This window comes from Falco rusticolus, chromosome 1 (assembly GCF_015220075.1).
Source record: "Falco rusticolus isolate bFalRus1 chromosome 1, bFalRus1.pri, whole genome shotgun sequence".
NCBI lineage: Eukaryota > Metazoa > Chordata > Aves > Falconiformes > Falconidae > Falco > Falco rusticolus.
The window spans coordinates 5032741-5058773 of NC_051187.1; the positions used below are offsets into that span (position 1 = coordinate 5032741).

General features: G+C 43.6%; 1 protein-coding gene across 2 annotated transcripts in view; it reads right to left on the minus strand.

Annotated features, from left to right (window-relative positions):
- RAB11FIP4 (RAB11 family interacting protein 4) overlaps positions 1-23188 on the minus strand; it is a 130359-nt gene extending 107171 nt beyond the window's left edge. The window contains exon 1 of one of the 2 annotated variants that reach the window (XM_037406188.1): positions 22905-23188. In XM_037406188.1, the coding sequence (XP_037262085.1) occupies positions 22905-23048 (144 nt within the window). In that variant the 5' untranslated portion in view covers positions 23049-23188. The remainder of the gene's footprint in view (positions 1-22904) is intronic. The other variant, XM_037406194.1, reaches the window with a different exon arrangement.
- Positions 23189-26033: the final 2845 nt, after the last annotated feature.

Genomic DNA, 26033 nt, shown 5'->3' on the forward strand with positions numbered 1-26033 from the left:
AAAGAACGAGACTCACAATCTCTCTAGGCAGTCTGTTCTAGTACCCTGTCACACTCAAAGTAAAGAAGTTTTTCCTCATGTTCAGATGGAACTCCCCGTGTTTCAGATTGTGTGCTGCCCCTTGCCCCTGCTCCCAGAGTATACAGCACATTTTATACTGTCACAAAGATAAGTTTATACAGTACCTGGGAAAAATTTGCAAGCAGATGTAACACCCAGATGTCATCTAACATTTTCAACTACCTTGTATTTTATCACTGACATTGACTGCAGGTTACTGCTGAGAGATGGGCAGATATGGTGACAGCAGATTAGGCATGAGATACCACTAAAGCCAGCAGAGAGATGTACTGCATCGCAAATCCTGCCCCTGCAAACTGAGTACGTTCTGACTGAGCAAGAAACACAGAAGTCTGGCTAGATGTGCAGATCTCTTCCAGCTACCCACTAGAGTAAGTAAGACCTGAAACACAATAGCAACACTCCCAACACTGTGCAATTTGTATCAGATGCAAGATTTAACATTTGGCTAGTTAGGATAAAAGCAAGCAATGACAACAAATTTTACATCCTTCCCTATAATCAAAGGTTTTCTCACACTCCTTGTACTATTTTTCCCCTAGTGAAGCACTGAGAGCTATGCTGGAGTAATAGAGGATAGACAGCCTGTAGCTTTCACATAATTATCAGTTGTCACCTCATCTGAAAGACAACCCAGAAAGGCTCCTGCCGCGTCAGATGTACAATTAACTTGCTCTTCTCTAGCAAGGGCACTGCATGATTGAAATGATTTGTAGGCTCTTCTTTCTCCCAACAAAACACATGACAAAGCTGTGCTCTCAGTTCAAACCTGGGAACAGCTCTAACTGTTTTTACCTTGGTCTCAGTCCTTCAACGTTACTGTCATTGATTTGTACAGAAAATCAGTTGTTACCCTACAGCCTTAGACTATGGTTCATGCTGCAGCTCTAAGTGTCCTGCTCTGTGGATGGCATTTACACATACTTCAACCAAGGACACGGGTAGACTGTACAGGGTAAACTGCGCTGTGCTTCTCCTAATGAACAGTACATGGATGGTCCACTCAGATTGACAGGTCCTTGCAGTACTCCGTTCACAAGCACACATGTTCAAACACACATGGAAGCTTCAAATCATGCAGTCAGAAATGCTGGCATTACACAATTTGATTTCATTTCATCTCACCATGGCATACAATAAACAGTTTGGCTTACATGATATAGCAAACACTACTTCCACTCTTGCAGCTGATCGGATCTGTGCTGTCATTTCACAGGCTTCTGGAAAATCTCTGTGGGTTTTGATCTCACTGAGTGTGCAACAGTGTCTCTCCAGAGTTATCACGCTGCAGATTAATGCCCTATACTTACCCAAAACACCCGACCAACATCCACAGGCAGCACCTGGCCTGTCCAAGTGCAAGCTATATGCCCTGTATATGGGCTCAGCACTGATGTGGATTTTGCCCTTTACAGCTTTTGGAAATAACGACAGGGAAGCAGAGGCACAGGATATTGCAAACTCACAGCCTGTTCAGAGCAAATAGTGAAGGGTGAAGTGTAAGAACCTGAGGACAATGGACTATTCAGAGGGTCAGGTGGCAGCAATAAAACATCACAGTTTGTATTGCTATCTGATAAATTGTTCTGTTCAATAATCTTAGTAAATTGTAATGCTGGTTCCACTCCCCCACCTCAGAAATAAACTTTTGTTACATACCAATTGCTGAGCAGATAGGTAACTACAGCCAGTGCAGCCCAGTGACAAAGCTACCATACATCAACTACTCCTGGTCTTCAAAAGGGCAAATTTTACACATTAGACAATGTCAAGATAAAGCACTGAATAAATAAAAGAGAAAGTCACTGCAAATTCTGCTTAGCATTTTTCACTTCATAAAGAGAATGGAACAAACTCAGGATCTGCCAAGAGAAGAAAGGAAATATGCCAAAGAAATCACCACCTAGCACATAGCATACAGTCAGCAAAGTTTAAATTCTGACAGCAAAAAAAAACCCAGTAGCAGCAAATCCTGTGCAAATAACTCACCAGTAAAGACTTGGAACGAGGGAAAGACTTCAAGCATAGGCCATTGAAGCTGAGCACAAACAGGGATCAGTGACACTAAAATCATGGAACTCATGTAAAATATTTACTTTCAGAAGTGGAAAAAAATTACACACAGAGCTTTTAAAGTGCTGTATATTTCTAAAGCACTGGGCTACTGATGCAGTCTGAATACTGGGTGAGCATGGGCAGACCATACCTGTCTGTCACAGTACCTTAACCGGGTGTTACTGCTCCCACTTATCCACCAGAAGGACTGATCACACCAGTGCTCCCACTCTCCACTGCAGAACAGAGAAGCATATTATGATTTTTAAGTCGAGAAGTCTGTGGACAGCTGGTGAGCTGCAATGTGCACAGAAAAGCTCTTCCAGAAGCAATGCTAGTCTGGCAGTTCATTTGCCTTCCACCCTTCCACCCTGGAGTCCAAATGCCATGTTTAGCAGGGGTTGTGTGGAGTTCACAAAGAATGGGAGGAAGCACTCTGGGCATACCTGGGAAGATGCTCCCTGGAGCTGCTCTCCTTTGGCTCTGCTACTTTCATACATGGCCAGAAAAGCAAGAGTGTGAATGAAGTGAAGCTCTGGACCCACAGTTAGGGAGGAGGTAGACCAGGATGTGACCAAAATGGTACTGATTACTAAAGGTTTCCTAAGGATGGCTGACACACACTGCTTTCTCCTGTGCAGGGGGGCTGTGAGGCTGGAGCCAGCTGCTTAAGGACTTGTGCACAGCACAGCAGCTCTCAGCTGAGCTGGCATCCACCCCTTTGACTGTCTCCTGCGCACTAAAAGAGGGAAATTCCTGGTCGGACAAAGAGCTTGAGCAGTTTTTCCACAACAGCTGTTCATACCTGCATCTCTAGGAAGCAAGACAGAGACCTGTAAATATTTAAACCAGATTTTATTAATTTTTTCCGTTGTTCCTTCTGTATAAATGTTATATAACTGCTCTGGGAACAGGGCTCCTGAATTTTAAGCATTAACTGGTACAGCTCCTTATACTCTAACAGAACCATTACAGGCCCTACTCCAATCTCAGAGTGGCATCAATCAGAATGTCATTAAAGCTCAGTTACATCAGCGCTAGAGTAATGGAGAACGGAGCTAGACCTTCAAGTGTCCTTTAATCTAAGGGAATAAAAATCCTAAACAGAATTTGCTTACCTAATAACATGCAAAGAGAAATTCTGAATTTTTCCAGGTGCTTTTCCATGAGGTCTCTAAACCCTCTGATTTATTTTGTTTATGTTCCAGTGTTTTCAAGACTATCAAAGGACAGACACATTTTCCCTGTTGTTATCTCTTTTATGCCAATAAAAAACAGAATATGAAACTCCTGGGATTTTCTGCAGTAAAGACCAAAGACAGTCAGTCTAAGATGAAACATCTTTACTTTTGTTTGAAAAGATCAGTGAAATCTTACCACAAGGACAAAGACACTGAAAAAATTTAAACAAGTGCTCAGTTTGCATTTAAAAGTTTTAATGCAGAGCTCACAGGCATTTTGGTCCAAGTTTGGCCGAGTCCAGGCAAAATTGTGAATCTTGCATAGAATCAGAACTGTAGCTTCCTTCACTGTCACAGACACATCTATTCTTTCTGTAAAGATACAGGCTTGAGCTAATAATAATAATTATTATTATATATAATAAGTTCTTATTCTTCCTGAGCAAGAAATTAAAGCAGGAACAAGATCTGCATTTAAGCAATTGGTAGAGGTTGCAAATCACAGTTGTCATGAATAAGAAAAAGTGAACACTGCAGAAGGACATCTACAATAAATGCAGTGGTCACATGTGTGTTCAGCCACTGGTCATTAGCTTTTGCATTTAGTACTGCAGAGAAATCTGCTGATACCCTTTGAGACAGTATTTCCATTCTTCTCCCTTCTATGTTCACTACAACTCATCCATTAGCATTTCTAAGTGCCCTTCAGCTGATTTGAAAGTGTCAGGACTGATTGTTTGCCGAGTCTGTCCCATAACTTTAAAATCCAAGTCAATTTTAAGCATACTGAACAGACATCAGGAAAGGTATCTTACTCTATTCTGCTCTATTCCAGTGATTCTGAGGCATGTTAATTTTCTTTGCATCTATTTTTAACTCAGTTCAAACCACCATGGCCCTTGGTAAAGGATGCTCTTCTAAAGACATGGCCGATCCTCTTCCCCTCCTCTTCAAGGTACTTGTAGCAAGTAAGCTAGGCTTAGATCCGGCCAACCTCTGTGGACACGGAAAGCCCTCCTATAGTCAAGGGAGCTCCGCAAAGGTGCAAAACAATGCAGGGCTTTGCAATTTCATTGTTATTTTCATTTGTCTGAGGAAATTTCCTACTGGTCACCTCAACAGACTAGCAGACATTTCCAGCATTCAGAGAGGAGCCCATGCAGAAGAAGCCAACACTCAGGCACATATGAACTTCACCACCTGAGTTACATGTGCAGATGGACTAGATACTCAGCCACATTCATACACGCTCAGTCTTTCCATGGAAAGCAAACATGACCCTGAACTGCAGCGTAGGGTATGGTCTCACTCCACGTAACAGTTGGGTTTGCTCTTTTTGGCATGAGCAACATATTCATGAAGAGCAATAGGGAAGATTGTGGCAGATGACCACACCATCTTTTTCTAACATTACAGGCTGGTTTCCAGTCAATCAGTCCTGCTCTGTTCATAAACACTCAGACCAGACAATGACATGGAGAAGAAGCTTTATGTCCACTTCAGCAAGGTATGTTCAGTCTTTCTATAACAGGAGAAAATGAGATGCCACGTCTCAGGCTTTAGCTTCTGACAACACCCCGCCTATGATTTAGGAAGAAGATGGGACGGGGAAAATGCATAAAAGAAAAAGCTATTTAAAGACAGCAAGATTCATGAGAGTTACAGGTAATTTGGCCAATTTCCTGCCAGATACGTATGATACTTTCACATAACAAGCTGCTGTGCTGACTACTGCAACAAACAGTCAAAATATGTTGACAGACCTTCATATAGTGAATAGGAACCTGTTTGTTTTATTGTTAATCCTCCCACTGTAATTCAACTTGATGGAACTGCTTATGTCCTTTTGTTCCCAATGCACAGATTATCCAACATGCAGGTACGGTCTCAATTCGAGGATGCTGTCTAGATGGTGGAGGTGTTCTTTTAGGTCTGGATAAATAAAGCTGTTCATACTTTTGAACGCCAGGGTCTCGGCTCCCACAGAAGATGGGAACTTCACTAAGAGTTCTAAACCTACACTAGCTAGGAAAGATTTAAGGACAGAAAGGTGTACAACAACAGTCACCAGAAAGACTACTGTCCCTGCAAGACAGAGAGAATATAAATCCTGCAAAGGGCCTGAAGGTAGGGCTAGAGGTAGCAAAAGAAAAAGAAGAGACGACACAGAAATAGGAACCAGGAGAGGAAACAAAACATGAAGAAAAAAAAAATCAGCAACATGTTTGGCATGGGCTTTTCACGAAAAGTCGCACACACACACTAAGATTGTTCAGTGTCTCAGGTCTCTGCCCTTAAAGTCTGCAAGACTACTACAAAAGCAGCACAAGCAAGCTGTACACTTGGATGAGCTAGTGGAGAATTTCCTGCATATAATTTCCTTTTTCTCAGTTATTTTGATTAACCTGATTGCTCTTTACTGCAAAGAGCAGAGCTCTCAGGAAACCAGGAAGTATGTATGAAGTTCATCTTGGGTGTTACGTATTCAAGCACCTTTTCTGCACCTGGGTTATTTTAAAAGGTCAGATATAATTGCAAACTGTAGATGGAGGGTACCTGTATCAAAGATCTTCTCTTACACATTTTATTTCGTGGCATGTGTATGTGAGCTTCCCCACAGCTGTCTGCGATTCAGGTGGGTCTCAGACACCCTTACTAAAGCTACAGTGCAGTTTAATTTTCCAAACAAAAAGATGCTTCCTGTCTCTCACTTGAATTTATTTAATTTAAATATTTGAATGTTTTATGCCAAACAAGAGGAGTCAACGGCTTGAGTCACAGCGGCTAGCACTGGGTTGTTGGCAGCTAGAGCCCCCAGTTTAATCAGAAATCACTGCCAAAGAACGGAGTTTCCAGACCAAGTAGGTTGTCAGAATATTTTGTGTTACCATTTAGCCTGACAGCATTATCTCCAAGTGTTGACTCAGACCTGCCTTGAAGATATACTTTGGAACATCTTGATCAGCGAGCCGATTTCCTACCCAGCCCTGCTCTGCTATTCAGAATCTCACCTTGCAGGAACGCTGAGCAGCTTAGCCCCAATTCAGCACAACTGCAAAGCATGTGCTTCAAAGGAAGAATGCAGCATGCTCACAGGGTGTTTGTGCCTATTCCCCAGTCCCTAACAGGACACAAATAGTCCTGTTGAAGTCAGGGCTACTCATGCACATAGCCAAGCTTGCACTTGGTTCAAAATTTTGCAGGTTCAAATCCTCTTTGTCTATCAACACAAGTTTCTGGTTCTCTATTTTCTGTTTCCTAGCCTTATTCCCTTATCAAAGAGGTAGCCCATGGCTCATCAGGAACGTTATGCTATGGCTTGGGAAGACTGATTTAATAATATCTCAGCATTCCTGGCAGGCGTCTAGCCTAGCTCTAAATATCTTAAGAATTTTACAACTACTTTCAGCAACTTCTTCCACTGCTTAGCTCTCCTTACAGATGATAAAACACAATCAAACAATACATTAACCTCCCTTCTGGAAAAACCCTGTAGCAGTTAATGGAAATGATAGATTTCTACTCTGCTTGTAGAATCTGATAATGAAATGTACTTTTGCTGTGGAATTCTATAGCATGGTCAAAAACTTAGAAAGCTGTCAGGTTTACATCCCTTGTGCTTTCAGATTAATTTCCAGAGAATCCTGTTAAAATGGATGCCCCCAATTATACAGGACTTCTTAAGGGGAAAAAAATAAGGTGTAAGTTCAACAAATCACTGCTATATGCATTCAACTTGAACCTTTTACTCAACTCCATTCCTGTTCAACAGAAATAATCAGTGCTTTTGTCTTCATACACCCAGACCCTGCTAACATCACTGGGATCAAAGCACATACCCAAGTGCTTGGCACAACTAAAGCATATGTTTTTTCCTCGCATTCATTGCCTTTATCAATGGTATAAATTCTGCCACACATACCAGGCTACCCATCAGTGTCTGGCTATATTTATGCAGAGGAGGAGGAGCAGTTGTGCAGGCTGTAATAGACCTCCCTGCAACAATGCTGTTGTTAAAGGGATCTTCCCCTGCCTTTTAGAAACCTAACACCTTTTTTTTTTCTTTTTTGCTGGGTTTTTTTTTCTTTTTCTTTGTATTGGTGGATTTTTAGCACAAGTAATGGAGCTTCTTACCAAGCTTGTCAGCATCATGAACTTTGGAACTGCAGCACTGTACTATCAGTGAAACATCAGAAGCTCCCAGTTGCACATGGATCATCAGCTCAACTTTCATAACAATGTGTTTCTCATTTTTCCCTACTTTAGGAAGCGTTACCCATCAGCAGCAGTCCTGGTGTTGGTAATAAAGTTGCTGTGGCAGGCTAATGCATGTTACACTTCATCCAGACATATTCCATATCAGCCCTGTCACCTCTTTGACTTCATCAGCTGTAAGTCTTGGCACAAGCAAAAGCAGTGAAAGGCTGTACCAAGGAGAACTCTACTGAGGTGCTGCGTAGACCCTTTTTGATTAAAGATTTTCACAGTGCTGTCAAATCTTTATTTTTATTTTTATCCAGCTACCTTGAATTCAATTTTCAAATTAATTCCACAGACAACTTTGGCAAGAAATCTCTATTGCAAGCAAAAATATCAAAACACTTCACAGCCATGTTGTAGGCTATTCTTAACCTGGGTAACTTTGAACCAGCACCTTTATTTCCCTTCCCCACCACTCTTGTGAACAGTATTTCAAACAGCAACAAATTAGGAATTATTACAGGATGCTGAGTCACTCAGCAGAGCCCAGGAAAGTCTGATGCATTTCTTGACTGGTTCCTGCACGAGCATGAGCTCTACTGTGCAAATCAATGTCATGACTCTCACTGACACAGGTTTTTACCACCTTGAAGCTTGTATCTGATCATGGGAACACAGGGGTGCTGTCTTCTTTGGCATGAGTTTAGTTGGTAAGTGTTCCACTAAATACTTCTTGTTACTGAGCAGATTTCAGGATTGATGAACCACCTTGCAATTAATCAGAATCAAAGATAATCTCTTTTGCAACAAAGCAAATACACATTTGCTGGGAGATAGTTTCCCCAGAAACAATGTGGGCTTATTGTTTATTATCTGCCTAGTGTTTGTGCCAAAAGTTCTAGAGTACAGTCCACCCCAGGCTGTACAAATTAAGAACAAAATTCCTCTCACCTTGAAGAGCCCATAACCCAACACATATACAGAAGACTATACCCAAGAGGAGACAAAATCCTGAGTTTACTGATTTTCTCAGGAGCCGCTTGCAATTCTGGGTATGCTGAACAAGATTTAAGAAAAATGAGTTTCAGGATTGCTGAGCATTTCATCCTAAAAGAAAAACAGAGTCTGGTGCTGCCTCTCTGCCTGCAGGGCTAGGGCGAGTAATTGCTCCCAGATTCTCCCAGTGGCTGTAAGCCATGAGAGATTTCAAATGCCCTTCTCTGACACATGTGCAACTCCATCTGATGTCTACAAATACTGCTAAGAGGACAACATGCTCTGCGCATTAATACAGCATGATAAAACCTGTCTTCTGGAGCCACCAGTTAGCATATAGCACTGTTGCATTCCTATTAGCAACAGCAAAGAGGGGAAAAAAACCCAGGGATCAGAGCAGCAGGATCTACCACTCCAAGACACTCTTTTTTGTATCAACACTTGCTAAGTGAGAGCCAAGGCTGTAGGAATCTTAAGCCTTTGTTTTAGATCTCCTACCATGTGGCAGACCCTGAATATTCATTACTTATTAAAAGCTTTGAAAGTGTAAATTCATCCCACAATAAAGTGAACTGGTTTATTCACACAGCTGAGTCACATTCACTTACAGCCTGTGACCTAAATCTATTAATCCCGCACAGACCAATTTAAAAAAAAAAAAAAAAAAGTCTTTTTAATTTTGGTAATATTAGTTGAACAAAGGTGAATATTTTAAAATTGTGTGTGGTGTTTCTTTCAAGCAGTGGCTGACACACAGATAAAGCACTGTACTAAGCCTGCCTTTCTTGCTGGTCCCAAGAAGTGGTGCAGATGCTGCTTATGTTATCTGGCATGTGGTGACCCATTTAACAGAGCCTTCACAAAATCTTCATGGGAATCACATCAGCTCTTTAATAAGATCTCAGAAGCGCCAAGCAGCAGATATCATGGAAACCTCACCTAAAGAGAACAGTAACTCCCTCATTAATAACAGAAAGCACAACAGCCAGTTTTGACAGTGGGGAAAATTGCTCTGTTGAGAACAACACGTTATTGAGTCTAGCACCTCCCGGGTGCTAGAAGCTTTTTCCTAGGGCCACATTAAAATTTCACTAAGCCTGTCTCCACTTGGGGAAATAAAAATCACATTTTCAAAAATGACTGGAGCTTTTTGGAGTCACTGACTTTCAGCAGAATTAGAGAGGCAGTTTGGGGGGGTTACATTTAAAATGCCATCAAAATGTAATCTTTTAATAGCTTCTCCTTTCCTCCCCATCTGATAACCTATAACATTCCCTGAGTTCATTGCTGATATCATAAATAGCCCCATGAGCTCCTGTAGGACGAATGAGTTTTTGAAAGGTTAAAGTTCAGTCCTGTGCTGAAACTGCCATCACAATCTAATTACAGTGTGCACTGAGCACACATTTTGTGTCTTAAAATCAATTTCCACTCCAAGCTGGCAGCTTACTCCTAGAAATTAGTTCTTGCATGTGGGTACTAAGACATACACACACAAACATACTTAAATAATGTAAACACTGATACCCTGTTTTACAGCCTCATGCATTTCACCTGTATTTCCTTTGTATTCATTCACTGCTGTCCATCTGTTTGCAATCTAACTGTTTGAGAACATCCTTCTTTCCCCTTCCCACTGGGATCCTTCTGCCCAGATCATTGAGAAACCACAGGTTTGTGTTGCTGGTGGTACAAATCAGCATTATTGACAGCAGGTTCACCAAAATTAAGCAGGAATAATGACTAACACACTGATTGTAAAATGGGTAAGTTCCTATCAGTAGCAAACATGGGAGAGAAAGTATCAAAAAAAGAGAAATAACGGTATTCAGTTAATTAGAGAAATGCCTTCTGTGACGGGCATACTTGCTAGTCAGTGAATGACACAAGCTCCTAAAACACTGTGAATTTTAAAGTAGTTAATTACACAGTGTAAGAAGGGAAAGAAAGGTACCAGCTCAATGAGGTCAGATCACACAGGCACCTTCAAAGCACACCAGGAACGCTCTTCTGGTGTCTCACTTCTTCATACCAAATCCTCAGAATAAAAGGCCAGTTCTGCACCTTTGCCTCTGCAGGCACTCCAGAGGATGCTCAGCTTGGTGTCATTGGCTCAGGACCATCTCTGATGAAGCCAACCACAGTGAATCCAAGAGTCCCTTCAGCCATTCTGTGCCATACAGGAGTCTGGAAGATGAACCTGATGCTCATATCTCATCACAGAACAAAGTGAAGGGGGGGGGGGGGGGGTGATGTGGGCGGGCGCAAAATCAGACCCAGTGTTTCACAAATCCATGGCAACTCTTCCTCCTGTTAAAAAGGTATTTGAAATGTGTCTCTTCACACTTCTTCCACAAAATAGAGACACTAGCAATTTCTTGCTATGAGAGGAGAGTCTACACTCCTACTCTCTTCATCCTGTACTGTAAATCCAGGGAATTAGTGCTACAGAATAGTGCAACATCTACAAAATGCAAGCAATGGCAAGTACTGAATTAGGAGAAGTGCCATCGAACAGAACATATTGCTAAAGAACTGCTGCAGCAGCCAACTGCAATAAACCCAAAGGTGATTTATAGCCACATTATTCCACCAACTCAATCAAGCAAGCTTTTCACCTGAAATGTTGTGTAAATCATTTGTGCTTATTACCACTTAGACCAACTCCTCCAAAGCTCCATTCCCTTCCAAACAGGTGCTGATATGCTGTAACATTGCTAGAGCTAACTGAACACCACCAGTTAAACAGGAGACACCCACCAAAAAACACAAGCAGTGACAAGTCCAAAACTGAAGCTGACCCGGAAGAAGGAAGGAATACACTGGGAGAGTAACACAGCGGGGCCAGAACGTCATGCATTACTTCAAATAGTCCCCACCAAAACACAGCATCCAGACAGAGCTGTGATGCTGTGGAATAACAGTGGTGATTACAGTCCGTTCATTATGCATTCCCTTGAGGCATCATTGATTCTCACCCATTAAATATCCCTGCTGCATGATGCCCTCCTCCTCCTCCTGTTCTGTGGCCCCAGGCACCAGACCGAGAGCAGTAATTTGGCCCAGCATGTGCCAATGTGCGGAATATTCAGTGCCCACCCTAAAAGAACAGCTGATACAGAAGATCACCAACCTCTACCAGCTGCTGCACCTGCTCAGGGAGCAGCGTGGTTCATTCACACCAAGAATAAATCAGAAGTACCAAGAGGATGCTTCCACACAGCAGGATTGTCAAGTTTCTGAAAATGTATTTAGAATGCCATGGAGGAAAGAAAACTATTGCTGGGGGAAAAAAAAATGTAGTTCACAATAGTTATACCAGGTTTAAAAGAAAAACACAGTAAGAGAAATCACATGGCCAATGTACAAAGAAAAAGCAATATGTGCCTTGTAGTTCTGGCAAAATGAAAGTAGTTTGTGAATTTTTTACCTTTTCCTGAGGTTACCTGGGTGACTACCTAAATCAAGAAACAAATTATTTGCATCTGCCAGCATTTGCACCAGGACAGTAACTTGACCTATGACAAACTCACTGTACATATCAAATTATCTTTTCATCCATTGGAAAGACATCATGAGCTTGATTAGAGCCAAAGCTTCCAATCTGGCTGATAGATATCCAGAAATCCTCCACATTACCAGGAGAGTCGTCCAGCGAGGTGACTACTAGGACAGTTGTGAGGTGGTAGATTATTAACAGAGAGAGCAATCTGTCACCACCAAAGCAACCCTGGCATACAGATGTATTTACCTACAAATTTAGACTTTCCCAAATGATAATTGTCAACAGCAGACTGTTGAAACCAGTTTCATTCTCTAAACAAGACACATTGGACTGTCTGATTGGGAGCAAATATCACAGCACTTTCCAGTAAATGTGTTTAACTGTGAAAAGAGCTTGCATTGGGTAAGGGGCACACAATTCCCAGGTGAGAAGGAAAGATGCAGTTTTCCTCTGTGGAAACTTCCATGCCTTGTAATTGCTTAGTAAGAAAGCAAAACTGACATTATCAAAGCTCCTTTGAAGATGTATCCCAAAACACTCCTCAATTCCTTATTTTCAAACAATCCCAAAGAAAACTGAGGAATGAAACATACAATTCACTCTTTACACTGGAGGCTAAAATTCACAAATTTCACCAATGTCTGGCTGCAGTAAATTAAGTCAGACTTCATTTGCTCAAGACCAGGGAATGATCAGGCAACTGTGATCATGAGCTATGAAAACCAATAGCCAAATAAACAATTAATGAGCCAAAATCCTACGCTGTCTTGTACCACACTTTTATCCTGCTTCCTGCACAGATGCACAGATGTTCTTTTCCTAGAGTTTACATTCTTCTAGGCTTTTACATAGCTTGGCATTATCAATGGTTTTGCTTTACCTGTTGCTTTATTTTCCCCACAGCTCTGGATAACCGCAGGCTGAACATAACTCAAATTAGGCAGAGGAGAGATGTACTGAATAGTAGATTTTCTCTTCCTCCTACATCCACAAAGTCTCCGCACTTACTCAATACATAACTTGCTAAATAATTGATTTTTCAGCTTTCTCTCCAAGTAACTGAAATCAAAACGTATTTTTTCATGTTTCTCAGAAGAAAACAGAAAAAAAAATGCTTTATGTTGAGCAAAATCTTATGTTTCAGAGCATTTTCACTTGTTGTTTGCCAAATATTTCAATTTAAATTTTGTCAATAAAAAGCTAACTTCAAATGGATACAAACAAGATATCATACTTTTAAAAAATCCAAAAGGAGACGTTAATTACATTCCGTCCTTTTTAAGGCAAAAACAATTTGCTAAACATCTGAAATTTTAGGATTTTTTTTTCCCCACTCTTCACACAAAAACCAGACTCAGGGTCTATATGTTATTTGCCAAAAGAAGAGAGGAAGAAAACATCAGCATCAGCTGATACACTGTTAGATGGTTCTGTATTGCTGAGATGCTGACATGCTCCAAATGAGCCAACACTTTAAGTTCCTCAGCACTGAATAAATGCATAATTAATTGTATACATCCTACCATAATAATTTTATGTTGTCAACACATATGTCTGTTGTCAGATCTGTCTGACATCAGGAGGGAACACACAGGTTTGAAGTGAGTTGCCAGCCTCTATAGAGTATGCCTGTGGCAGAGTTAGGATACTCCTGATTTGGAACAGCTTTGCCTGCATTGTTTTTTTCATCATGAAAAAGAATTACCTGATGGAAAAAAAACCCTAAAGACACCCACTCAGAAAAGCAGAAACATTATTCAACATTCCAGTTCTTGTTAGACCAAAGCAAACACACAGCTTCAGAGCACTCTCATCAAGGTGTTATCTTTAGCCCTCCCAGCAGCATTAGGTTCCTCCAAAAAAGTCAATAGGCCAGTGCAGCAGTTCTTTGGCACTGTTTTTCCCTGAGATTCCCCTTTAACAACAAATGCAAAACACTTTCCCTTCTGTTCTACAAAGCTATCCAGTCTGCTGGCTCTGCTAACAAATGTCAATTTACTGCATCATGACAACATCTGTATTTACCTAAAGTTGCTGCACGCATACCTGAAGAATAGTTTTAAGTTCAGGATCCAGTTGTTACTACACACATGCCTCAGACTAAATCCTCAAATCAATGCCCTCACTCTGTACAGCACTGCAATCTGCCTCTGACGTTGAAGGTCCTACCTCAAAGCTGCTGCTCGGGGCTGTCCCTCCACTCACTGAGCGCAGCTCTCCTGTGGACAGATCCAGTCTATCGAATTAGCACTCTTTGCCCAGGCACAACTGGATGCGGTGGTGCATGGATCCAGAGGAAAGCACAAGGTTATACAGCAGTTGTTACGGAGGCTGCATAAAGCCTGAAATAGTACTGTGTAAAAATTACGCTCCCATGAAATACACTTTTATGCGATACAAGATGGCTTTGCTCCCATTCCAACACATCTCCTCTCATGACCCTCCCAGTTCAAATAGGCTGTCCCAGCAGCCAACACGAGGCCATCCCAGCTTGACAAGGCTGTCGGCTAGCTCATGGCCACATTACATGCCCAGATGCACCGCTGAACACAACAGCTGCCACGCTGGCCAACCAACACAGCAATTCAACCAGGGCGCTCAAGAGCACAATGTTCTTAAAATGGGAATGAAAGCAGCCACGACACCTAGGCAGGGTAACTACAGGCTCCCATCTTCTCCAGGCTGGATGCAAAGGGGGTCTGTTCCATACCACTGGCCACAAGCTAGTGCTTTGTCTGTTGTATGATGAACATCAAAACCACAGAATAAACCAGCAACAGAAACAGCAACAAAGCTAGTCCTTACTACCTGGCTGCAAATGCTAGTCAGTCACATTCGCTTACGCCACACAATGGTCACACTGCTGAATTCAATGAAATGACCAATTCCCTGGGTCAAAATGCCAAACCTGCTCTCACTGATGCTTGGGAAGAACCGCAGAATCTCTCTCTTACTAGATCCCTTTTCCTTTCATTAGCACCCCACATCCCTAGGAGCCCTCCATGGCTGCCTTTAGCCCTCTTCCCAGCAGTCTCTATTGTATTTTGACACACCACCACACCAATCCAGCACACAAGAGACTCTTGCAACAAATTTTTTCTAATGAGAGTCCTACAGCTTTCTACTGTTCCCAGCAGCTAACAACACCAAGAAAGGCGGCTTTCACACCATTACCAGAGGATTCTGTACCACTTTATGGTGACAGAATATACTGTTGCACAGGGACAAAAGGGTAAGTGCCAACAATTACAAATGGTCTCTGTGTTGACATCTCTGTGCCATTTCACTTTCTGTATTGCCATTAGCTACTGTATCTAACATATACATCGCATGGTTTAATTGGGTATAATACCTTTATAGCAACTTGCCACAAAAACAGTGAAATCACCAATATTTTAGGACAGTTTCTCAACTCTATTAATACTTGCAAACATATGGACAAAGCTGTTGTATCTGCACATTCGTTTGGATTTTTTATCACAACAACAGAAGCGTCATTGGAAAAGAATATCCCATGTTCCAAAATCCATCTGAATCCCATTGGGAAGGGTCAGTTTATCCAGAAGGGATGGAACCACACCAGAATGTCTTCACTGTCCCATTGCAAACCTTCACAATAAGCCAGGCACTGAGGATGTCCAGAATGACCCACATGCTGGGAAAAATATGAAGCATGCTTTATCAGCAAATTTGCAGCAGGTACACCAGGAATGTGCACCAGTTTGGAACATCACGGAACACTGCCACAGGCTGAATATCTGCTATAGAAAATGACTCCTTGCAAGCTTCCTATCCAAGGACTGCTTGCTGGAGTGCTGTACCAGGACTCGGCTTCTCTGTTGGAGGCCAGTGTGACACAGGCTGCTGCAGGGCAGCAGGGAATGGCTCTGTTCTCTAAGGAAAGCCCTGAACTGAGAGTGGAAAAAAAGAAGTTTGACAATGCAAGTGTACGTGTGATGTTATGGAACACTTGAGAAGACACATACTTGTGCATCAAAATGTAGAAAATTTAAAACTGCCACCACTCTAGAGGAACAAGTAGGTTTGGTTGACACCTCTCATTCCACCAAGCCAACAGCCTCTCCACTCCATAACAGACAATTCAGTACCTTTCCTTCTAATTTTAGAAAACTTAACAGAGAAAAGTCTCTAGCATTTCTAAGCTTTTCACTTGACCTAAAACCATAACACTATACCCAAACTAAATTCTCAAAGGAGCTTTAAAATCTAAAGAGTATATTATAATTTTTCCAGGTCTCTGCCCTGTGCATTGACCCTGTCTCCCTTGCAGTATTTTGACCCCACAGTTCACTCCTGTCACTCACTCTGGGGCCAAACATACCACAGGACCGAACTGGACACAAGGCTTAGGAAGGAGGAGCCCTACTATTTTTGGTTTTAACTGCACAAAATATGTGAAAACACTTGCATTCCCTCCAAGCAAGACCCTTCAGTTACATCTTCAGTAAAAAGGAACCGAGATGAATTACACAGTGCTTTGTTTACACTCACATTGCTGTTGTAAAACCATATGTTATAGTACTAGTGATTGTGTCTGACGCTCTCTTTTATCATTCATGTACTCAATCACACCCTGCACTGAGTTAACTACATTCACCACATGGATGGGTATTTATTCAGAAGCCTATGCAAGTATCTAGGTCTGAGATCACGTGTGTCTCCTGAAATACTGTGTATTTTAAGAACTGTTAGAACTTCAACTCTAGCTCCTGAGCAGACTGTCTGATTCAAAAATCAAATCCGGGATTTTAAAATGTTTGTGAATATTAGCATTAAAATCAAATAAAATTAATAGGAAACTATATTGTCAACTACACAGAGAATTAAAACAATCACATTTACTTATCTAAACATTGATTTTTTCCACTTTGTTGCTATAAAACCACTGCTGCTGAGCATGAGTCAATTGTGCTAAATTGTAGGTTAACAATGCAATTTAGAAACCAAGGAAAATTCTGTATTGGGGATCACCCCCACAAATACTATATGGCAATGGCTTGTTTGCAGCAATTTTGTACAAGTCACTTCTCAAAGCTTAACTCATATTAAAGAAATAAAATCGGTATGTGATGGAAATCTGAAACCCTCCCTAGGATTTGCAAGACCAAATTTCTGGAGAACAAGCAGACATGCAACAGACAAAGAATATAAATTTCACAACAGCATGGATTGAATCAGGCATGGAAAAGGGGGAAAGGGAGAAGACTTTACATAAATATCTGGTCTTGCTAGGCCACTGAATCTTTTAACTTCACCAGTTACATATGGTACCTTCCATACTGTACACAAAAGATGCAGTACTCTCTTCTATGTTTGATCCATATGCTAACTTTTTTCTTTACTTTCGTGTTTAATAAGACAACACAGTATCACTGTACCTGTAGTAAATGCAAACACAGTAGTTATAAACCACAGTCATTTAAATATCAAGAATTGCTATCAAAATTGTTTGCCTTTCTGTCAGGCATTAAGAATTTACTATTTCAGATCACTGACTTGTATGGCAAACACAGCCACAATCAATTCTTAACTATACATATAACCCCCTCAGAGCTCTTACCTCTGAAATACAAACATATTACATAATGTATTAAACTCCTGAATGCACAGCAAACCTACCGCTTCTCTCTTCATAACAGTGTTTCAGAAAATGTTTGATTAACAGTAAGTACTAAGCTTGCTTTATGTCAGCTGTTTAGAAATACATGCTTAGTTTCAGGATATACCAAAAGGTTATTTTAAACATTTTGCTGCTAGTTTGTATTGAATTAGGAAGGCTACAGTGACTGTACCTTGACTAATCCATGAACTAAGTATCCCACTATGCCATTTCAGAACTGCATTTTTTCCAAGTCACTGTAAATGATATGAAATATCTGGGTCATTAGCAAACACAGTTTTAAGGAGCCTAAACGTGTGGCAGCCTTGCTGCTACCTAGAGAACACCATCACACTGGAGTGCTCATTGCATCCTCACTACATCTAGGCAAATATTTTATTTTTTCTTTCAGTAATTATTTCCAGGAAAAGCAAAGAAGAAAGAAGTCATAACTCTCTTCTGCCTCCATTATGAGAATGGCAGTTATCACTTGGTAACACCCTAATATTTTCATTTAAATGTCTCAGTGCCAAATTCTCCTTTTCTCATGGCTGGTAATAAGTCCAGAGCACACTGCACATTATCAAGAAAGTATGAATTAGCCTCTGTCATCATGCACATTGATGTAAATTTGCAGTGATTCCATTAATTTCTGGGTGCAACTCTGAACTGCAACACTACAATTAGGAGCCTGAAATTCACCCAGACCATTCAGATAGACTCCATGTTGTCATGCAGTGAAATTACACTCCTGCTGTTTACAGGACAAGCTAGTATGGGGTCGCTACAGTAGAAGGGCTGTGTTTAGAGCGTGACTCCATCAGGTGTCCCTGGGAGACATCTGAGAACAGGCCAAAATGGACCATCAGGAGCGTCATTAAACTCAGCCAGCAGCCACAATCTACTACCTAGGCTACTAGATACCTACTTGAGGCTGTCGTCTTTAATTTCTGCCCAGAATGGGGATGAATGGAAGCGACTAAAATTAGCAACAAACATCTCCCTATTTCAGTCGTTTCTTTTGGCCAGAAAGTTTCATTTGTTCACGTGAAATATGTGAACTTGTTTTCAGCTACTTCTGTTCTACCACTAGTAAACCATCGATGGACTTCAAGTGAATTACTGTCCACTCACAAGGATAGCTGATATTGGCCTACCAATTTTATTAGCTGCTCAAGTTTCCTCTCAGGTGGGACACTGCTTCAAGTTAATCTCACTGCGACGAAGACTACTGTCTATGCACCTGTATAGTTTGCACACCCCCAAGAGGTGATTACATACCTCAAAAAGGAGTCATCAACATGTTCAGCATGTTTCACTTGTTGCTGAAAACTGAATGTAGAGTTTAAATAGAATCTGGCATAATGAAACATCAACTGGCACTATCCTGAAATACACATTCGCACAATCTGGTGCCAGAACTGGGGCTTGCTGAACATGTCACTCACAATGCTCCTAGACACTTGGCTGTTAGCGCAACTATCTTCCCAGTGAAAGGGAACCAGATGGTGAGTGACTCTTGGCATTTTTCAATGTTATGTGAAGTGTTTCTTCAGCTAGTGAGTACATGCCATCCAGTCAAGTCGCTTTGGCAACAGCTCTTCACATCTTTCTTCAGATTTCTCCACAAACGACAAACAGACCATTCAACAGGAAAGCAAGGCCCAAGCCTGCTGTTTTTAAGCACTGAACCAAAAGTCTCCGCTAGGCGTTTCTGTTGTCAGTGGAGACAAAGAAGCACATCTAAGGCTTTATTTCATCCCTGGGTCCTGCTACACCCTCCAAGCGTTCAATTGCTCATCAATGACCATGGAGGAAGATTAGTTTAGACAACTCTGTTAAATGCCCTCAATCAAGATGGGATAAACAGAGGCCAAAATGCCAAAGTGCTTAAAAGCACAGGCAAGCAGTGCTCAACAGCTAGCCTGGTCTGCTATTAATTCAGGCAACACAGCAGGAATTGAGAGACATGATTCTGCTCCTGGCTTGCCAAAATAACATGGCCAAGTCATTTCTTCCTCTAGTGGAACCACATGCCTGGTAGGGCAAAGCAAAGGTTCGCAAGCAAACTTGCTAGAAGTGCTTCTGCAGCCAAAACACCTTACCTAAACAGCTGCGCTCAGGCACTCGGTGTTCTGCTGCAGTGGACTCTCCATGACCACATGGCAAGAAGAGGATTTCAGTGTGCATGGGAAAGGCAGAACGGAATGAGTTACAGTAGGGATGGTGCAGTCTTAAAGAAGAATAGCATCAAGCTACTAAAAGCAGAGGCCTCAAAAGTCCACTAAAAGTAAAACAGTGAAAAATTTTATCCGAAATGTTAAAGTTTATTTCACTGTGCAGGTAAGGACTGCTTTGTTTGAACAGAAAGCTGCTGCCTTGCTGCAACATTTTGCCTTGGGGCAGTTTTCAGACAGTTGTTATCCTTCAGGAATGATAAATTTCAGCATGGTGACTACACACACAACACACAAAGAAGAAAGAAAAAGGAAATGCACAGAAAAACTAGAAAAAGCTAAATGCCAGACACAAGAATTTACAGACTCCAAACTCTGGATGGCAGTGGCCCCAAGGAGGTACAGAAGAGGTGGAAAGCTGCATGTATCAGGTATTATCATTTCATAAACGTGACCCAGGGCTACTGTTGGTAAGAGTCAGAATTATTCAGGCCACAATGCTACAAAATAGGATCCTTCCTGTGGCCAGATGAATTACATAAACAGAGGGAGCATATAACTTACACAGGAGGGCAAAGCAATCTTTCACCAATGCCAGTGGAAAGATTTCTTTTGAATGTAAAGGGAGCTGAGGTGGATAAGTATCAAGAAGTATAGCATGTTCAAATTATACTTAATTTTCAATGACAGTAAGTATGTTCTAGTGTGCTAAAGGGAACTCCTCTCTAGTAGTGTCTCCTCACTTTAATTTCATGAGATGCGTTCCTGCACAGAGCTTATTAGGTTCCTGCAGATGCAAGGTTGAAAGCACCATGCTATGTGGGAGAATAGATTCTCACCGTCTCCAAACATCAACTGATTCATCACACATAAAGTTCACTTTTAACATGACTTAAAACCAAACTAGCTCACCTACAGTGGTTGTTCTACAGTAAATCTGCACTTGGAAAACTGATTCTGTATTTCCCTAGCAAGCCTCTTTTGGTGATTTACAAATGCCATTTAATGAGTTGACATATGCTCCTTTGAAGTCAAGGAACTGCTAGCCAATGACTACAATACACACAGGGAAACAAACCAGAACAAGTTTATTATAACCCTGATAGATATATAGATAAGACTTCTTTGTCACAGTTTTGAAAACATCTTATTGAACACTACCAGTTACAACTGAGCAAAATACAAAGGATGCATTTCTCATCACTGGTAATCTCTCCTGTGCCTGCCCAGTAAGCCATCACATCCTGAAACCTGGCTACTACCACCGAGGAGTGGTACTTTTTCTACTGCCGTCATTGTTGAGATTTCCAGTTTTCTCTTTCTTTCCATCGCATTATTTTCCAACTAATACGCTCCAATTCACTCTAAGCTTATGAGATCACCACCTGAACCCTCCTTTGCATCAACCTGCTCCTCTCTCCCAACCTTAGAGATTTCTAAGACAGAAGGAGGACTGTTACACTCATCAATGCCATCCTGCTGCAAAACAGGCAGTAGAACTGCACCAGTCTTCCTCAGTGCTGCAAGAGAAAGCCACTGATCTGCCTCTGAATAAATGCAGCAGTGCAAAAAGCAATTCTGATGCAGTGTATCTGGCAGTAAGGATTTAAAAATACTTCTGTTAGTTTATATAGAATTACAAAACTTACCAGGAGACAAATAAAATCAGAAGTCAATAAAGCTATCTACTGTTACTCATTTCTCCTCCTCATTTTTCTTGTTAAAAAAAGTAACTCCATCATCTCATTAAGAAAATGTTTAACAGACCTGTGCCTATCTGCAAGCAATAAGCCTTCTGTCTCCTGGTCTTCTGCTTTCATTCACAAGCTGTGTTTCATTACCAGCAGTAGGTCAAAAATAAGTAATCTGCTCCAACAATTACTGTGAATTCACTCTGGTTTTGCTGCCTTTTTGGCAACCCTTTATAAACTACCACTTTATCAGCTCCTCACATTAATTTGTTTTATTGTACTTTAAAAGGTCAGCTGACACGGGTTTTCTGAATCCTGTCTTAGTCCCAATGCCCCTCCACCTGCCCAGCACCCAAAACTGCTGGGACATATTGTGAAGCATTGAACAGTTAAGTGCAATATCCTGGGAGTTCTCCTAGGAAAAGCAAGCATTTCTTGCTGGTTAATCTTCTTGGAGCTGCAGCCTCCAATTGAATTACTTAAGGGAACTGTTTCAAACCCAATGCATGTTACTACCCTCATAGACACTGGCCTGAATCCTGCTCTCATTTACACTGATGTCACGGCTCTACAGTGGTCCCACTGACGCAACGGCTCCACTGAGACCAGTGGCGCGACTCCAGATTTACGCTGTGTCACTGAAGGGCTGGATGGAGTCCTCGCTTCCAGCCCATCACCTGGAGGTTTCAGGGTTCACCTGGGCTGGTGCTTCCCTCACTGCCGTACTCCACCAGCTGGCGGGCAGGCCGGGCAGCCCCCGCTGCGGCTCCCTCAGCCCGGGGCTTTGCTCCCAGTACCCCACCAAGCCTGGGACTCCAGTAAGGACACAGTCCAGCCAGGGCGGCGAAAACCCATGCTGCCCATGCTGTCACCAGAATAAATACACCTCCCCGAAAGGCACTGAGACCCCGAGCACCCCTGGCACCTGGACGGCCCGGGGGAGCAGGATCGGCCCCTCCACCCCAGGGGACCGGGAGCCAGGTCAGCCCGGGGGATCTGGGCCGCCCTGAGGGACGGGGGAGGCTCCGGGCCCCCCTGAGGGAAGGAGGGCTCTGGGCCGTCTTCAGGGAGGACTGCGGGAATGGGGGAGGACGGCTGGGTGGCCCTGAGGGAAAGCGGCTCCAGGCCGCCATGGGGACAGCTCTGGGACCCCCTGAGGGGCCGGGGGAGTCCAAGCCGCCCTGCCAGGAGAGGGTCTGGGCCGCTCTGAGGGGCGGAGGCGGGTGGGTCCCAAAGGGACGGGGGGAATCCGGGCCGCCATGAGGGAAGGTGGGTGACGGGGCGCCCCGGGTGGTCCCGGCGGGGCCTGGCCAGGCAGAGCCGGGGCCCCGGCCCGCGGGGCGGGCGCAGCAGGTGAAAGTTGCGCGGCTGCAGGGGCGGGACCGGGGGGCCACTCACCTCATCCCCTTGGCCGAACTGCAGCCCCAGGGCGACGAAGTGCTCCACCCGGATGAAGCCGTCCGCATCCTCGTCGCACACGTCGAAAACCTCCTTGAGCTTCCGCAGGAATCGCAGCAGGCTCGCCGGCTCCATCGCGGGCATTAGCTGGAGGCCGGCGGCACGGCCGCGGCCGCAGCAGCCATGATCACCCGCGCCTTCAGCGGGTGCGTGACATCAGCTCTGGGGAGCGGGAGGGACGGCGAGAAGGAGGGAGGGATGGAGGAGAGCGGAGGGAGGACGCGAGCCGCGGGCGGAGGGAGGGAGCGAGGGAAGGGAGAACAATAGGGCAGAGCTGGAGGATGGGGAGGGAGAGGGAGGGGTGGTGGGATCCGCGCTCGGCAGGGGCGGGGCCGCCGCCAGGGGGCGCCGCCGCGAGGGGAGAGGCGCCGCCGTGGCCGGGCGGGAGGCGGCGGGAAGCGGCCGCGCAGCCCGGCGGGGCGAGGTGCGAGAGCGACCACCCTGCAGGGGGGCGAGGAGCGACGGTTTGGGGGCAGCACCGGTGCGGAGTTCCCCTGGGATGCAGAATCGCCCCAGGGAGGGAATGGGGGAGGGGCAGCGAGGGAGGCAGGATGAAGACACCAGGGACAGCGGGCCTGGCACCCCTGGGTTCCTTCCCTGGCTGTGACAGAGCCATTCGCGGTCCCTTCGCTGCCCCGCTCCTCAGCCCTCCTCCCCACCACCTCAAATAAAACACCAGTCACATTATAAATTTCCCTGAAAAAGCCATTGATCCTGGTGTGAAAAGGTCCAGGCTAGCGGGAGAAAAACAGAGCGTGAAGAGTTAAGGGGCAATTAAGGAAAAGGAGGACAAGCAGAGCTTCACCTGCTTCACTGAGCTCAAGTGACCAGGCAGAGGCACCCCTGTGGCTGGAGCTGGCTCAGAACAGGCACTGTTCACCCGGGCTTTAATGAGACACGGCTGATAACCAAGGGATGTCCCTGCCTGTGCAGGATTCCGCATTAAAGCCTTCTGCAACTGCTGTGCTCCATAGCTGGGTTTTAATTTGATCTCTGCTCTGTCCCCCTTTTCCAGTCTTTTGGACTGCTTTTTAAGCCCATAGCCAGGAGCTGCCAGAGGGAAGACCAGGAATGGTTCTCGTTCCTGCATTGTGCCTCAGATCAGGAATGCTGGGACACCGCCCTGGGGAGGAAGGAGCACTGGCCAAGTCAGGCTCAGGTACTTACTGCCTCTGCCAGCACGTGCCCACTGTGGCTGCTGAGCACAGGTGACCATCCATCACTGAGTGGTGTTCTGCAGGTGATTGATATAGCTGTCCATCTTAAATGACCATGAAAGTGCAGCAGGTTTTGAACTGAGACAGTATCCATTCATTTGCTTCTTGCAGTAAGAGAGGTCCACATGGCCCTTAGCAACCTGAAAATCCCATGATTACAGCAAGCTTGGCAAATTAATCTCTTTTCTCGGAACCAATAGGGGTGCTCTCCTCAGGAAGTTTTGTTTCTCTGAGCACATGTCTCTTATGTGCAAATTCAGGGTTTGGGAAGAAGCTGACTTGACAGCCCTGTAGGTTGTAAGTCAGCTGTCAATCAACAACAGAGTGACAGCACACACTGCACTAGCAATACAGCTCCCCACATATCAGCCCTCCGACACAGAGATAAGGAGCTGGTCCCAGAGCTTCTGCCACCTTGAACTTCCTTTAGTTTTACAACAAATATGGAGGAGTTCTCCTTTTGCCTCACTGATGTACAAAAGGGCCTTTCCAGACTGGAAAAACACCAAAGTGTGGAGATCACATACGAGCCTTGGGAAGCAAAGAATTTATGAAGAAATGTGAGGAAATCTGAAAGAGAAAAGGGTAGCAAAATATTTGATCAGCAAACTTCTCTGAAGTTACCTAGTTAGAGCAGGATACTTAGGACATGGGGACATTTAGCTTTTATCTCAGGACCCGTCAACTCATCTTCATGTTACGTGGGGACCGAGCTTAGCACACCAATCAGGGGCACCTACTCAAAGTATTCAAAAATCTGTGAGCTGATACCCCTCAAAGTTGTGGAAAGCACACGTGTGGAATCAGCTGCTGTTAGTCTAACTGCTCTAAAGTGGAGTTCAGCCTCTTCAAAGCTTCAGAGCACATCTGTGTCACTGTTCCACCTTGATTGCTGAAATTGCCTCAGTGCCTCCTCACAGCCTCCAGCTCACCTCTCTGTGTGCAGGTGGGCAGTGGTAGTCTCAGACAGAGAAGTGGAGTCACACCAAGTATTATGGGGAGAGGAAAAAAAAAAAGGAATACTTATTCACATTTGCCATGACCAGAGGAAGAATTTCCACACTGCAGAGGGATAATGCTCTGTCTTGTGGATTCCAGTTAATTTCCACTGGTTCTACTTCATCTTCTAGTGGAGGAAGAAGGAGCATCATTTAGATACACAAGTAAGTGGCAACATAGATTTAAACAAAACCTGTCTGCATTAAAATCTGTGTAATTCTTGCATTAATCTGTAAGGGTGGGGGTTGCGGGAGAAGAGAAAAAAAGCTCCAAGTATAGACACTACAGTTTGGGGAAGTTAGTACTTAAGCCTGAGGACTGCCACAGACAGCCTGAGTGCCAGAAAGCTCTGGAATCAAGCCGACAGGAGAGCTGAAGAGGCTATAGAAGCTGTCATTGTAGACAGCTGAATATTTTGAGCAAAAATCTGACAGCTGGGAGATGATTTGACAGCACTGAACACAGGAGAATTGGGATCTGAGATGCTGTCAGTAAAGGTCCAGGGTCTGAAAACTAGCGGTGCCCTGAGTGTGCTGAAGTCAGGACACTGAGCTGTGCACCATGTGCAAACGTGCCACACACTTGCTGGGCAACTGCACTGGCAAGGTACAGTTTGTAAAGTCGAATCAAGGAGGTCAATTTTTATTGCCAGTGGATGTAGCTGGCATTACTCCTTGCTGATCTCTGCTTCTCCAGGTCTATGTAGAACGTGTCTGCTAATAACAGTGGGCTATTTTTCCTTACTGGTATTATATCAAAATACTTGTTTAATCGGAGATCTTTGGCAACTTCTTCATTTGACACATGCACTATGTGGAAAAAATATTTTACATTCTGCAAATCTAGTTTTCTG